The sequence below is a fragment of the Mustela erminea genome, chromosome 12, assembly GCF_009829155.1.
Source record: "Mustela erminea isolate mMusErm1 chromosome 12, mMusErm1.Pri, whole genome shotgun sequence".
Classification (NCBI taxonomy): Eukaryota; Metazoa; Chordata; class Mammalia; order Carnivora; family Mustelidae; genus Mustela; species Mustela erminea.
The window spans coordinates 49,262,338-49,277,772 of NC_045625.1; the positions used below are offsets into that span (position 1 = coordinate 49,262,338).

At 46.7% G+C, this 15,435-nt stretch overlaps 1 protein-coding gene across 2 annotated transcripts in view; it reads right to left on the reverse strand.

Moving 5' to 3' along the window:
* The window catches only part of ACER2 (alkaline ceramidase 2), a 33,124-nt gene extending 18,716 nt beyond the window's left edge, over positions 1-14,408 (reverse strand). Inside the window, exons 1-3 of one of the 2 annotated variants that reach the window (XM_032307026.1) lie at positions 14,170-14,407; positions 5,259-5,373; positions 4,402-4,543 (exon numbers count right to left, since the gene is read on the reverse strand). In XM_032307026.1, coding sequence (XP_032162917.1) covers positions 4,402-4,543; positions 5,259-5,373; positions 14,170-14,277 — 365 coding nt within the window. In that variant the 5' untranslated portion in view covers positions 14,278-14,407. Of the gene's footprint in view, positions 1-4,401; positions 4,544-5,258; positions 5,374-14,169 lie in introns of both variants that reach the window. The other variant, XM_032307027.1, reaches the window with a different exon arrangement.
* Positions 14,409-15,435: the final 1,027 nt, after the last annotated feature.

Below are 15,435 nucleotides of genomic sequence, written 5' to 3' on the forward strand. Positions count from 1 at the left end.
ATAATGATGAACAGCTGAGTGTATGACGATTCTTAGGACATTCTAGGCAAGATAGAAGAATTTTTTTTTAACTGGCCAATTATTCCTATTTATATGGTAAACTTTAATAATTGCCCTGCTATTCTAGACATTTTTCAAAAACACTTATCCATTTTAGCCATTCCTAATAACTTACTGAGTCCTTACTCTGGACAAGATACTAGACATCTTCTAGGATCTCCCCCTAGATTTCCAGCTCAATAAGGTACTCTTAATATCTGCAGTTTACAGATAAGCACAATGAGGTACCAGCTTTAAAAAAAAGGTGGGGGGGAGCGCCTGGGTGGCTCAGTGGGTTGAGCTTCTGCCTTCAGCTCAGGTCATTATCTCAGGGTCCTGGGATCAAGCCCCGAATCGGACTCTCTGCTCAGTGGGGAGCCTGCTTCTCCGCCACCCCCACCCCCCACCTCTCTGCCTGCTTGTGATCTCTGTCAAACAAATAAATAAAATCCTTTAAAAAAATTTTTAAATTAAAAAAAAAAAAAAACTATTACCCAAAGCCATGTCTGTCGGATACACTCAGCCATCACACTCTGCTGCCCCTTCTCCAGGAATCTCACATGGGAACTACTTTTAATGTGTTTTTAGAAATATTCCAGCAGGGGCGCCTGGATGGCTCAGTGGGTTAAAGCCTCTGCCCTCCCACATTGGGCTCCCAGCTCAGCAGGGAGTCTGCTTCTCCCTCTCACCTTCCCAGGGTCCTGGAATTGAGCCCCACATCGGGCTCTCTAATCAGCAGGGAGTCGGCTTCCCTTCCTCTCTCTCTCTCTGCCTGCTTCTCTGCCTACTTGTGATCTCTGTCTGTCAAATAAATAAATAAAATCTTAAAAATAAATAAATAAATAAAATCTTAAAAAAAAAAAAAAATTCCAGGAAAGTGTAGGTCACAAAAAGAGACATTAACTGGTAAACTTGGACAGCTAAGCCACATGATCCCTGGTCTACAGAAATCCTGGTTTTGACAATGAAGTCTTTGGTGTGGCTGCCACTTGGGACTCAGAGCTGCACTGGTCCCCCTGACCTGGCAGTGAGGCCCACAAAAAGGGGTTTGGTCGTCTTGCTCCCCCTGTCACTGGCAAGTTGAAGGTGGACCAAAAGAGTTGAAATCTTTATGTATCGTGTGCTGCTTTCCTGTAACACACGCCTTTTCTTCATCTGCATCTACAGTTCCCATTTTTTCCTTCAACGTGTGTGCGCATGTCAGAAACGCCAGGCAGGGGGCACCTGGGTGGCTCAGTGGGTTAAGCCTCTGCCTTCGGCTCAGGTCATGATCTCAGGGTTCTGGGATCGAGCCCCGCATCGGGCTCTCTGCTCAGCGGGGAGCCTGCTTCCTCCTCTCTCTCTCTCTCTGCCTGCCTGTCTGCCTACTTGTGATCTGTCTGTCAAATAAATAAATAAAATCTTTAAGAAAAAAAAAAATCCCAGGCAGAAATCTCCATGTGCTACTGGCAGTACTGGAAGCGAACTCTGAGCATCCACCATGTTTCTAGTGCTCCAGGGTACCCAGCAAGAGCCTCTCATGAGAGGATTATTTAATTTGACAAATGAGGAAACAGAAAGCGAAAGAGTCAGACGAGTCACATCGTTTGTAAGCAGAGAAGCTAGGATTCAAATCCAGGGAGTCACCAAAGCCAGGGACATCAACCTCTGTGGTGCTCAGGGCTCCAAAGGACTCTTCCCAAGCTGAAGACAGTGGGGTCACGTCTTACCAGAGAAATGGTGCCAGCAATAGAAGAGTCCCAAGCAGTCACCTCTTCACCTCTCTGTCCCATGGTTTGGTTTCATTATTAAAGTTGGTAAGCTTTGAAATTACATCCATTATCCCGTTTTCTTTTCTCTGGCTCATAACATTCCCTCACTCCTCACTTTAAGAAATGAAAAAGACAGGGGCTACCTGTGTGGCTCAGTTGGTGGTTAAGCATCCTACTCTTGATCTCAGCTCAGGTCTGAAAAATCAGGGTCCTGAGTTCAAGCCCTGTGTTGTGCTCCCTGCTGGGTGTGGAGTCTACTTAAAAAAAGGAAGAAGAAGAAGAAAAATGAAAAAGAAAAAAGTTCTCTACTACGAACACACTAAAAACAGTCACGTGGAATTTCAAGTGGCATGCCCAGAGAGCCACGAACAAAACCATTCTCTGGTCTGTGGCTTCCCACTCAGCTCCCAGGACTTGAAAGATCAGATCTAAGAGCAAAGAGGATCCTCAGCTCTCTGCCTATCACCCACCAGGCTAAGAGCAGGTATGGAGGAGACTGGTGGCCACCTTCCGGCATGACAGGAAAAGCCAAGGTAAATGATGTTCCTCCACCAGAGCCTAAGATCCCCCAGCTGTGAAGTCCCCTCAGGACACTAGTTGGCACTGCCTGCCTCCGCCCTCACCCTGCCCCCCTTCTCCACCTCACCAGGCTTCCTAAGCACCCCACTCATTCTCCTGTAGCCAGTCAAGCAAGCACAACAAGACAAGGAACTGTAGACGGCCCAAGCCAACCTGCCACACACTGAGCCTCCTTCCTCCACTGAGGAGAAGGCCACAGCCAAGGGAGACCATGTTTCTCCTGAGACTGGGAACGCCCTTCTTGTCCCCTCTTGTCAACAGCTGGCTTGCTCACTCTAGTTTTTTGGATAAGTAATCTTGAGGATCCTTTATCTGTTCCATGATACTCAAAGAAAATACTATGTAATTCAAATCCTGCTCTGTACAATGAACACTGTACAGCTACTTCACCTGAAGTATGTTTTCTCCCTACCTCGTTGAAAAGCACATTTTTAGTATTAAAAAGTAACATGTGCTTTTTGTTTCAAAAAAAAAAAAATTGCACAACAGTAGATTAAAGGCAAAAGTGGAAGATCTCTCCCCCACGCCCTCCCCCATTCCTAAGAATAGCCAATGATAGTGGTTGTTTATTCTCCTCCTCTGGGCATTTCTTTTCTTTCTTTCTTTCTTTTTTTTTTTTGAAATTTTTATTTATTATTTATTTGCCAGAGAGAGACACAGCAAGAGAGGGAACACAAGCTGGGGGAATAGGAGAGGGAGAAGCAGGCTTCCTACCAAGCAGGGAGCCCAAGACAGGATCTGATCTCAGGACCCTGGGATCATGACCTGAGCTGAAGGCAGACACTTAACCGACTGAACCACCCAGGTGCCCTACACGGCATTTCTGTGCACACACACAGTCATAAACTCAAAAAGAAATAGCTAATTTGTTCTAAAATTATATATCCCCCACACAGTTCTACCATGTGCTTTTTGCAGCCAGCAATGTTTTATGGACACTTCCCGACCTCCATCCATAGAGAACAGCCTTTGGCTTTAATAGCTCCAAAATTCCTCTTCCTCTTCACAGCACCAGGAAAACTGTAGGGAGTTCTTTTTTTCTCCTAGTATAGCTCTTCCCCGGGTATACACAGCTTGCTTAACTGAAGCCATGTTTAAACTATTTATCCATATACATATGGGTCCATATAAAACATAGTGTCCTACAAAGAAATATATGTGGGTCATATGTTCTAGAAGCATTTCTCATCTTTATGAGGTTGACTTTCTCTGGTTCCCTCAGATATTGACAAATCTCATACAGCTCCTCAGAAAGGCCTTCCCTGACCAAACTCCAAATGCGCACCCCATGTCACCTCTACCCCCTGTCCAGCTTCATTTTTTAACCGTAGCACTTATCCTAACATTGCATTGTTTCTTTGTTCATTGATTTGTAGGCTTCCCAACTTCAGTATGAGCTCACCAAAGGTAGAGACTCCACTGTTTTATTTACTGCTATATTCCAGTGCCTAGAAAAAAATGCATATTAAGTGTTTAAAAAAATATTTACTGGATAAATAACCATTTAAGCCTCACAACAGACACTGAAATGCATCCCTTCCTGAAATTCTGGATTTCCAGGTTGGAGGGGTGTGTGTGTGTGTGTGTGTGTGTGTGTTTAGATCTTAGCAGAAGTAAAACCAATACCATTTGACAATCACGGGATCTACAGCTACAAGGACCAATTCCTTAATGGAATTCTTCTATAAACTTATCAAGTCAAAGAACTGGACTGGACTCAAGGAAATGTTCTAGCAGAAAATCAAAGGTCTTTGAACTACCATTCAGTAATTTCTTCCCCATTGAAAATCTTTGCACTTTTGTTCATATCTTATGAGGGAGACATCTGACTTTTTATCCCTAATATCCCATCAATTCTTCACCAAACATATTAAAATTCCCTCTTTCGTCAGTTTACGGTCTGACGGAATAAAGACTGGACATTAAACAAATATCTGATAAGCTCATCACAGGTGAGGCTCCGTTGCCTGCTGTTTTCCTGACACTGGGTACTGCACTCAGCAGTAAATACAAAACTGTAGCACAAGCTTACCTGTCGTTCCGAAAGACCTTTGGTAGATACCTTCTGGGGAACCACATGGCCAGAGCACACATCAGAACCCAAAGGATTGCAAGTTCATCGAGCATCTGGCCCAAGAAACTTAGGGTTGCGTGGAAGTAGACGGATCCAATTCCTAGAATCAATGACAACCAGTAAAAAAAGGTTACCATAGAAGAATAGACTCACAAATTCAACACAGGCCAGCCATTCAACCAACCACTGTCACAATCACCAGATCACACTCTCACTGAAAGAAGCAGCTGAAGGAAGAAACACACACTCCCTAGGCATGCAGACTTGAAGCCTAGAAAGAGGATTTCAAGCAGGACCCCAAGGTCAGCACATCAGAACTCAAATAATGCCACAGTTAAACACTCCGTCCTCCTCCGCGGAGGCTTCAGGGAAGAGGCAGTCAATAAAAGTCAACATTCTCTCACTGTTAAGAATTCCCAATCCGCCTGTGGAAGGAAATGGAAATTATACAAGCATTTCCCAGAACAATGAAAGATCAAACACAGAGAATTTTCTTTGTTTTGATCCATTAGACTAAAGTCTCATCAGAGTTCAATCTTTTTGTGTGTGAGATTTTCTTCCGAAGTCCTCAGAAAATGGCGCTGGCACAGCACCAACAGGGTTACAGACGTAAGCCATGAAGTGATCATTAGAGTCACACCGGTATGCAGCCCGTGTTCAAAAGCATCCTCCTTCGGGCGTCAAAGCAAAATAAAAGTTCACAAATACGTCAGGGTGACTCTGGTTTACAAAAACATAATGTTCAACTAGGACAGGAAGTGTGCAGAATTCCATTTCCTCCCTTTCGGCCCCTGCTCCGACACGAATCCACTTACCCACTACAACTAAGAGCGTCCATATTAGGTAGATGCCACTGTTGAAGCATGTTGCGTACTGGCGAAATAAGCACATGCAGATGGGCGGTAAAACGAAAAATAAGACGTTGCTGATCTGGGGGAGGGAGGGGGGATGTAAAATGAAAAGATGAATATTAAGTAAAAGGGCAAAGAAACAAAACAGCGTGTTCCAGATATGACCCTTCTTCCAAACTGAGATGGATGTGGCCACACATCTTGTTCAAGCTGTTACATCTTTTATGTATGTATGTATGTATGTATTTTTTATTTTTTAACTGCAGATACGGGGAAATTTAAGCCTTCTTTAATGGCCATTTGGGGGCTTCTTTCTGTCTCTTTGCAGCATTTTTACAGCCACTCCCATGATCGAGCTACGAAGGCTGCCCAGCCCCCTGTCCAGATTCCAAGAATCTTCTTTTTCTGCACAAGACTACCTATAAAGCCTTTTGCTCTACTTGAACGTACGTTTTTAAAAGTAAGGCCTACCCTAACTAATAGTAACAAATAAAGTTTAATATGGAAGCAAGGACTAGTCATTCCAGCTCCCCAAAATTTCTGCTAGCAAGGCCAGCTTTTTCCCTCCCACACCCACACAAGGCAGGATGCTTCCTAGTTTCCTGTGCCTGCCTTTGTCAGTTTCTTCCCATAATCAAACCTACTTTTAGGTAAAGATCAAACTTTCAGATTTTAGTGCGGATTTAAGCCTATTATCTTGGGGGGGTGGCATTTGGCTTTTCAAAAAATATACATATCTTCTCTAATATACTCAAATTGTCATTTCAACACTTAATCACTATTTAAATATCATTAATGGGGTATTTTCCATTCCATTCCATTTATTTTCACATAAAGCTTTGAAGTCCAGGGTGAACTTCATACTTACAGCCCATCTCTATGGGGACCAGCCAAACTCCATGTGCTCAACATCCACAGGTGCCCAGGGATGACCGTACAGGTCAGCGTAACTCTGGAACCTCAGCTCTAGGGTTTTTTTAATGTATTCTTTTGTCTTTTTGTTTTTAGGAGGTCACAGCCAGCTCCTGTTTTTTTTTCCCCCAATTTTTTTTAAATCGAGGCAAAATTCACATCACATAAAATTAACCATTTTAAAGTGTACAATTCTATGTCATTATATGCCCTTGGAATACGCAACCATCACCTCCGTCTAGCTCTAAAATCTTTCATCACCCCAAAGAGAAATCCTACACCCATTAAGCAGGTACTTTCTGCTCCCTCCCTACCCCCCAGCCCAGCCCCTGGCAACTGTTGATCTGCTTTCTGTGTCTATGAGTGTACCTATTCTGGGTATTTCATGAAAGTGGAGTCACACAGTCTATGACCTTTGTGTCTGGCTTTTTTGTGTCTGTGAGTGTACCTATTCTGGGTATTTCATGAAAGTGGAGTCACACAGTCTATGACCTTTGTGTCTGGCTTCTTTGTGTCTGTGAGTGTACCTATTCTGGGTATTTCATGAAAGTGGAGTCACACAGTCTATGACCTTTGTGTCTGGCTTCTTTGTGTCTGTGAGTGTACCTATTCTGGGTAGTTCATGAAAGTGGAGTCACACAGTCTATGACCTTTGTGTCTGGCTTCTTTGTGTCTGTGAGTGTACCTATTCTGGGTATTTCATGAAAGTGGAGTCACATAGTCTATGACCTTTGTGTCTGGCTTCTTTGACTTAGCACAACGTGTCTACGGTTCATCCACATTATGGTGCGTTCAGTACTTCCTGCTTTTTCGTGGCCAAATAATATTCCTTCATCTGAAGACCACATTGTTTATCTGTTCCCTCATTAATAGATTGTTGCAAATGGGGCTGCTATGAACATTCACGTACTTGTTTTCTTCTGGGTATATGCCCAAGTTGGCATTGCTGGATCCCATGGTAACTCCATGTTTAACTTACTGAGGAACCGCCAAGCTGTTTCCCACCGTGGCTGGACCATGTTACCTTTCCACCAGCCCCATACAAGGGTTCTCGTAGCTCTACCACTCTGCCAACGCGTGTTATTTTCTGGTTGTTTTTGTTCTTAATGAAGGCCATCCTCCAAGGTACAAAGTGGTGGGGACATTCAGCTTTTGAAGTTTCCTTTCTAACTGTGACTCCTAAATGACAGCAGGCAGAGGAAGCGTGCAGAGTGGGAAAACCACAGCTAAGTCGAACGGAGCAACACCGCTGGGGAAGGGTAGGAGGATTCCACAAGAAAAGACTAGAAAAAAACTTTCACAGGTAGGAGGCTGGGGCAGATGAAGTCCAGAAAATCAAGGGCCTGGGCTCTTTCCAAAGACCAGTCCAGTCCCCGCTGCTGAACAACACAGAGGCAGCCCCACGAGAACCGTGAGGGTGGGTCTCTGAGTTGAACTAAAGGAGCCTGGGTAGAAAAGCTTTACCAGACGTAGGAAAGTGTGCATGTGCACAACTAGACCAAACACCTCAGCAACACCAGACCCCTGAGGCAGACAGGTAAAGACTGGGACGGTCAGTGACCTAGGCAGGCAGGCCTCTTTCAACATCTGGGAGCAGGAAAGGTTATAAGGGACACCACTTTTAGAAAGGCAGGGAAGAGAGGAGGGAATTCAGTCAGTGGCAAGTGGAGAACCAGATCCTGGTTTCTAATATGGTCAGGGAATGGACGGAATATGGTCAGGGGCAGGATGGGTGCAGGGTTGCCGCCGGGGGTTAAGACTGAAGCCTGAAATCCCCAGTGGGGCTGCCCTGTTGTGCAGAAAAGGGTACTTTCCTTCTAGTTCATCTGCTCTGATGGCAATCTTTTCCTCCTTCTCACCGGAAAGGCCCATAAGCTACTTGCAGCCCAGGGTGAGGGTTTGGATAAATGGTGTCAGATGTCCCAGCCAGGGTGCAGTCTCCAAGCTTAGAAACAGGGCCGCTCTCAGTCACTAAGCAGCAGGTAAGGAGGAACTGGGCCTAGGGTCCACATACATTGTCAGCAGTAAGCTGTTGTTTGACTATCCCAGCCTTTAACTTTCCAAGGAATCCTTTAAAGAACGAGAGTTCTTCGGGAGTAAAAATGAGAGTGCTTCAAGACCATCCAGCGCCCAGAAGGGCTCCGCAGGCTGGCCCATCACCCACAGAGCAGGGGCGGGCCCTAAGCTGTTTCCCAGGCCCAGAGCTGATTTTCCCCTCCAACTCCCAGCCCCCCTTCCCTCCAGCTACACTCTGACCTCCTTGGCTGAACTCTTCGCTGGCTCTCTAAAAATTCTGACTTATCCCTGCCTTGTGCACCTGTGATACAATTTAAATGTGGCTCTCCTTGCCAGGAGCAGAGAAGGAATGAAAGGGGGAGAAGGAGAAAACGGAATTATTATACCAGAGGTAACTCAAAACCTGATCTTTCTCCTTTTAGATAGAAACGTGTTCTCCTGTTCCGTTCTGTAATTTTGTTTCAAGTCTCCTTGCCATCCTGCTCAAGGGGGATACCCGTTGCCCTCAGATTCACAGCCTTCCAGTCCCTTTCCTTGCATTTATGTGAATACATACGTAAGGGTATTAGAACATCATCGCTCTACTACTTCTCTCCTTCAACAACAGGCCAACAACAGGCTACGCCAAACTTCTCCTCTTAGTTCAGACAGACTGACCTCACTTGCTGTAAGTGCCACATGTGGGGGTGGTTATCTAGTCCTTCCCCAGGGGAAGGAGCCCCAGGGACCAGCCTCTCCTACAATGTCAGTGGTGGGGGTGGCAGCAGGACACATTTTGCTTTTTACCTCGTCTTCATTGCCTCAAACCCTTGCAATCTCCCTTGCTCCAGCCAAGTACAGCCATCTGCTAAGCTGTCCCCCCAAGCTGGCTTTGTCAACTTGTGTTCTTCACTTGTTTTTGCCTTTTCGAGTTTGTATTTAAATTCTGGGTAACATACGGTGCAATGCTGGCTTCTGTGTTAAACACGTTTAAATGTATTTACACACTTTTCACAAAGGTATGAAGTCATTCATTACACCTGCAGGAAAGTCATGGGACCTCAAACATTTTTTTTAAATGCACGTATTAAGGAGTTCAACTTTGAAGCACCATTTGAACATCTCCCCAATGACACAGAAATCACCTTATTGCCTCTTCATAGCCCTCCTACCAATGATGGTCCATCTCCACCATGCCTTTTAAAGCCCTCCGTCTATGAAAAGGAAAAGACCAAATCAGAGGGACACTCTCTCCCCGAGACAAAAAGAGGAAGGAACTCCGAAAGAAATACAGAAAAGCAAACAAGTCCCGGTTAAAACACACATTCAGCAGCTCCGTTTCGTCTGAGAAATGAAACTTCCCCTCACACTTGTGTGGGTTACTGAAGTTGAATAGTTCAGCCAAGGGGTATTTTTGAAAGCCTGTTGTTGCTTTGGAGCACTAATTAGCTTAATGTCTGCAGAGCAGATTGTTTTAATTAAAAGGAAACCGCAATTTTAAAATGTATTAATTATTTCCTTAAAGTTCCTCATTCCACGAATTCCTCCCGAACATCGCCCCAAAATAATCTCAGGAACAGGCAGCAATCTCCTCCCAACGCATGGGAGTGTGCGCTTTCCCAGGCGCACAGTAAATGCTGACAAAGCAACAGGCTGTGAGATTTTCTGAACAGAAGGTTCAGAAGCAGCTAAGGGGTATTCCCCGGCTAAGTAGAAGGTCTGGGCCTCTTCACTGCATGCGGATGTCTAATCCTCCACTCCATCGCTGCCCTCGTGCCTCTGGGATGACCAGCTGTCCTGGCCTGCCTGGGACTGAGGAGGGCTCCCCGGGACACAGGCAAGGCCTGGACAAACGACCACACGTTGGCCACCCCACTCAGAAGACTTCTTGCAAAATTCCTGCACAGCCCCCGAACCTCATGCGGAATACCAATAATACCTTTGCCAACCTGTGTACCTCTCTGGGTTTGGCTATCACCACCCAAAAGATTGTTTGCAGGTGTGATCTCTGTGACACACACGCAGGAGCTGCCCCATAAACAGACAGATCTAGCCATGAACAGAGACAGAATATATAGGTCATTCTGCCCTATGGGGACATGGGCCTTAGCATATCAGGAAAACTACCTTCCTTATCTTGATGGGTAGCAGAGCTCATTGGGAAAGGCAACAGATGATGGACTGGTTTTATGCAGATAATTTGCTTGGAGACTTTTTTCAGCACCAGTGGATTTCCTCCTGAGCCCCTGAGTCACTGCCCAGCAAGATAGTCCCCAAAAGCAAAGCCCAGTGGTTAAAAAGCAGACCCTACTTTTCTCTAAAGCAGTGCATTCTAGAGTCCTTCTATTTGGTATGACTAGAGCCTGGAAACTTAAAACATAAAAAGGAACCCACATCCATAAAACTTGTAGATGGAAGAAACAGTACAAAATGTGCAGAAGCAAATGGCTATGGAAGAACATGACACATTCTTGGAAGGGAAATGTGGGCTTGGCTGAAGCAAAGGACGATGACAAGTCTTGAGGCAACAGAGATTTGCAGGGCCCCAAAGCAAAAGGCTTTGTCCACCCAAACCCTGTCAGTGTGAGTATACTATAAACAGGGTACTCTCTCTGGTGGGCCATTTAACAACGATTATCAGTCTCTGAGTAAACTCTCTCCTTGATCTAGCAATTCCCTCCAGAATTCCCTCCAGAGGATTCATAGTTGTATAAGTCCACCCAGAAGCAGATATAAGGATATTTATTGCATCACTGCTCCAAAACCAAATCGAAAGCGTAAAACAGAAACCGCCCTACATGTCCATCAATAAGAGATTGAGTTAAGGGGCGCCTGGGTGGCTCAGTGGATTAAGCCGCTGCCTTCGGCTCAGGTCATGATCTCAGTGTCCTGGGATCGAGCCCCGCATCGGGCTCTTTGCTCAGCAGGGAGCCTGCTTCTCTCTCTCTCTCTCTCTCTCTCTCTCTGTCTGACTCTCTGCCTACTTGTGATCTCTCTCTCTCTGTCAAATAAATAAATAAAATCTTTAAAAAAAAAAAAAATAAGAGATTGAGTTAAATAAATCATGGTCAGTCCCTTCAATGGAACACTGATTAGACACTATAAAGAGGAAGGTAAGTTTGAGCCAATCTAGGACCATCTCTAAGATCTATTAAGTGAAGACATCGAAAGGAGTCTGTGTAGTATGATCTCAACCGGGCTGAATAAAAACTTAGACATTGGGTGTACACATTTAACATATGTATTTTATATACTCACACAAATGCGCGTGTTTTGTACAATGCCTGAGAAAGGGTCTGAAAAGATAATACAAAAAAGCAGATTTTTCACTTTATAACTTGCATACTGATTTTTTTTTTTTTACCCTGATCGTGCTACTACTATTTGTGAAAATTAGTAAGTGCAAACCTCACTGAAGTTGCCTGGAAATGCTCCCTGGGGAGGCTGGAAGGGGAAGCCCACACCACTCAATGTGAATGACAGACCCTAACAGAAGAGTCCCCAAGGAATTTATTCCAGGTCCCAACAGGCAAAGATATACATTGTATCTCCCACAAGAAATCCACTACCCCTACCCCTCAGCCCATGAGAAACAATCACCCTGAACTCTTGGGTTTCTCCAGTTCAAAACAACCCCTCCCAACTTCCTCCTTCTCCATAAGATAACATTCTGCTCCTTTGTTTCTTGGTCTCGCCTATGCTTTTGCTATAGCTTTACTTGTCCTGAATGGCAATTTTCTCTTACTCCAAAATAAACCCATGTTTGCTGGTCAAGTAAATTTTATTTTTAAGGTGAACATTTTAAACAACTGTAACAAATAACTACACAAACTTTTTCACACCCAACATCATGAGTTCTATCCTGTAGATCAAATGGTCCCAATGCAGGAGTTTTCAGTTAAAAAATGACTGAATTATAAACAGCTATGCTGTGCAAAATAAAAAGGTCAAAAGGAACTACGTGACATTTGCATCCTCGGGATAAGTATCTTTGTAGAGTCAAATGGGCTAAGGTCTAACTCTTAATTCTGCCATTTTCTTAACCTTGGCAAATTGTGTCATCTCTCTAGACCCTGGTTTCTTCCTTTCAAGTGGATCTAATGACAAGTGCCCACCACACGCGGTGATTGTGCACTACACAGCAGAGCTTGAACACCCAGCAAACAATTAATGGTAGCCAGTAGTGACGGAAGTTGTAGTAGTGATGTGCTACCCCCAAGACCCATTAAGAAGGTTCTAGATCCTTCTCCCAGTCATCCCCTGATTTTTATCTTTGGTTCCCAAAACTTTTCCTCAAAATTAGTAATGATTATTCTAAAATGGATAATTAGACCTGCTGCCTTCCAATGAGGATTTAATAAGCTATTTATCACCAAGTAATAGCTCACTGTCTTCCTCAGTACAAGAGAGAGAGAAGCACACGTTTGTCCTGTGATAAGCTTCAGAAGATAAGTAGGGCAAGGAAACAGAGAGAAGGAAACAGTTTTTGCTAAGCTCTTTTGGACCCAGACTCAACAAAGTCAGGAGACCAAACACTTCTCTGAGATTTAAAGCTCTCTAATGGGCTAAAGCAAATTTGGTGGTTTAGGAGTATTGCAAAGAACAAGGCCTGTCAGGAGGACCAGCCAGGCTAATCACCCACAGACACTGAAGAGCACCGGGTACTCAAAGTACCCAGTCAGCTCCGGTACTGTGTGCCCCTGAGGGTACTCTCTGAAGGAAGGGGTTCAACAGGTGACCTGTAGCCACCTCCACTAGTCTTTCACAGGATCGATGGACAGGAAAGGGCAGGTTTTCTTGAAGAACTAACCTGGTCATAATTAAGAAGCAGGAGTATTTGTGAGAGAGGAAGGAGGGAGAGTGCAGGCTTTTGGACTGCGCCAGAAACGTGAGGATGACTGCTCCCTTCTCTCGAGTTCAGCTTCATCATCAATGAATGAAAGGGCTGTGACCAGCTCATCAGAGATCCCTCCAGACTGACTCATGCCAAGTACATTCTCTCCAGCAAATCCAAGGAGAAAACCCTAACGAACAACCTCAAATTCACAGGGACTTGTAAACCAGGAGCTCCTGGTTTTTTGTGTGTGTTTGGGCAGCCGCAGAAATGACCATGCAGAGTCTTCCATTTGGTCTGAGAATCCAGAGCCACCGCACAGCGAAAAGAAGAGGCATTTCCTTCCAGCATCAAGCTTTCCCTCCCATAAATACTAACAGCAACACCCACTACTACTGCGGTGGGGAAGTTTCAGCCTGCCCGTAGTGGGACCAAGGCAAGCCCCACAAAACACGCACACAGTCACTCCCAAACTTCCCTCTCACTCCCCAGGCTTAATCGCTAGAGAGGGCATAGGCCTGGGGGAGTTGACTTGGGAGCTGGACTGAGCCTGGAAACTAAAGGCATGGGAACTAGTAACACCGTGATTCTGGCCCAAAGTAATTCGACCTATTATTGGTGTGATAGCGGGGCGGGGCCAATCAGCGCGGTGGCAGTGGGCCCTGCCCCTGAAACCTGCCCGGGAACTCCCCTCCCCCCCCGCACCCACTCGTAGAGCAGGTATTCAGGGAGAAACCGCACAATGCGACCCAAGTGCGTCACGCCACAGAGATCCTAGGGGAGGAAGGGAATTGTCCCGGCGGGTTCGCCAGTCCCTGAGTCACCCACTAGGTGAGGGGCTGGCGCGGACCACTGGCTTCGGGACAGGTGCCGGTCAAACAAGACAATAGAGCCATCAGAAATGACAAGGGGTGAATAAGCCCAGATGTCGGGATAGGGACAGAAGAGGACAGACAGATGGAGAGCTGGAATGAGCGCAGAGAAGGGGGCGCACGGATCGACCCTGGCCCTGGAGAGAGCATACCCCAAATACACGCAGGGACCCACGTCCAGGTTCCCGGCGCAACCACGATTAGAAATGGTCCCCTCCCTCCAGTCCGCCTGCCATCCCCGCTCCCGCTCCCGCTCCCGCACCGTGTTGTAGAACTCGGCGATGGCAGGCACGATGGTGTAGTTGTCCTCGCACCAATCCACCTCCGAGCTGCCGGCCCGCAGCTGGTCCCACCAGTGCGGGATGCTCATGGCCGCTGTGGGGCATTGGAGCAGCTGCTCCCCTAGCCGAAAAGAGCCCAGGGCTGCTGCTGGAAGCCGACTACTGCGGCCTCGGTTTTATACACAACGAGTCAGCCGCCGGATGTGGCGCCTCCCCAGCCGGCCCCCTAGTGCTCAGCTCCGCCTGTTGGACGTGACTCACTCGTGGACCCCTCCCCCAGCTCCGCCCCCTGGAGGGGAAGGCGAGGGTACGAGCAGGCCACGCCCACCCTGGGGGCGGGATGCGTGTGGGAGGAGGGGCAGTCCGGAAGCGCGGACAGAGGTCGGGGCAAGTCCAGATACCCGTGCTATGGCAGGTGGCAGAAGCCCTGACGGTCGGCCCGGTGCCTGCCCATGCCTGCCCACGCCCACCTCCCCGGCTCAGACACACAGGCGCCACCACTCCCCACCACCCACTGAAGGATCCAGGCCCCGGTGGACTCTCAAGGAGTTTGGCACTGATCTGGCTGTGCCCTGCGTGGGACGCTGGTGCTCACACTCAAGAAAGAAAAGCCTTCAGTCCCTCTGAAGTCAGTGAGGGTTTGCTGAGCAGGACCCAGTGCCATGGGCTAGAGCAAGAAGACCTTACAGGGTGGAGTGGCCGGCTCAATGACCTTCCCCACCGCAGCCTCCTGCCACCCACAGTTCAGTAGAGCACTTCTGCAATTTCCAGGATGCTCTTGGTGCCCTGGACTCCAGCCTTGGGTCTTTAATCTGGTCTTCAATTAAACACAGGGTGAAACTTTAGCCATAGCAACTCTCGGAGGACCCGGTATGGCAGGTATGACCTCTCCAGGGCATCCAAAGTGCAAGAGATGATGGTGTATGTATAGCATTGATGATACACCAGGCACTGTTTGAGGAACTTCCATGTGTGCCTTACTTACTATTCTCAGGGGGATCCTGCAAAGTGGGCTCTAGTGACAATGACATTCCAGCCAGTAAGGCAGAGCTAGAAATCAAACTCATGCAGGATGCTCTCAGACTGGCTGGTAACTACTTTGCTGCTGTAGTCTCTAAAGCCTCATCTGAGCTCCCCAGGGACTGCCGTCTCTCCACCGGGCAGTCCAGGCAAACCCTGGCTGGCCTCCAGTGTCCATCAGCAGATACCCACACAGGCATTTGCAGGCTTCCCCAGAGCTCCAGAAA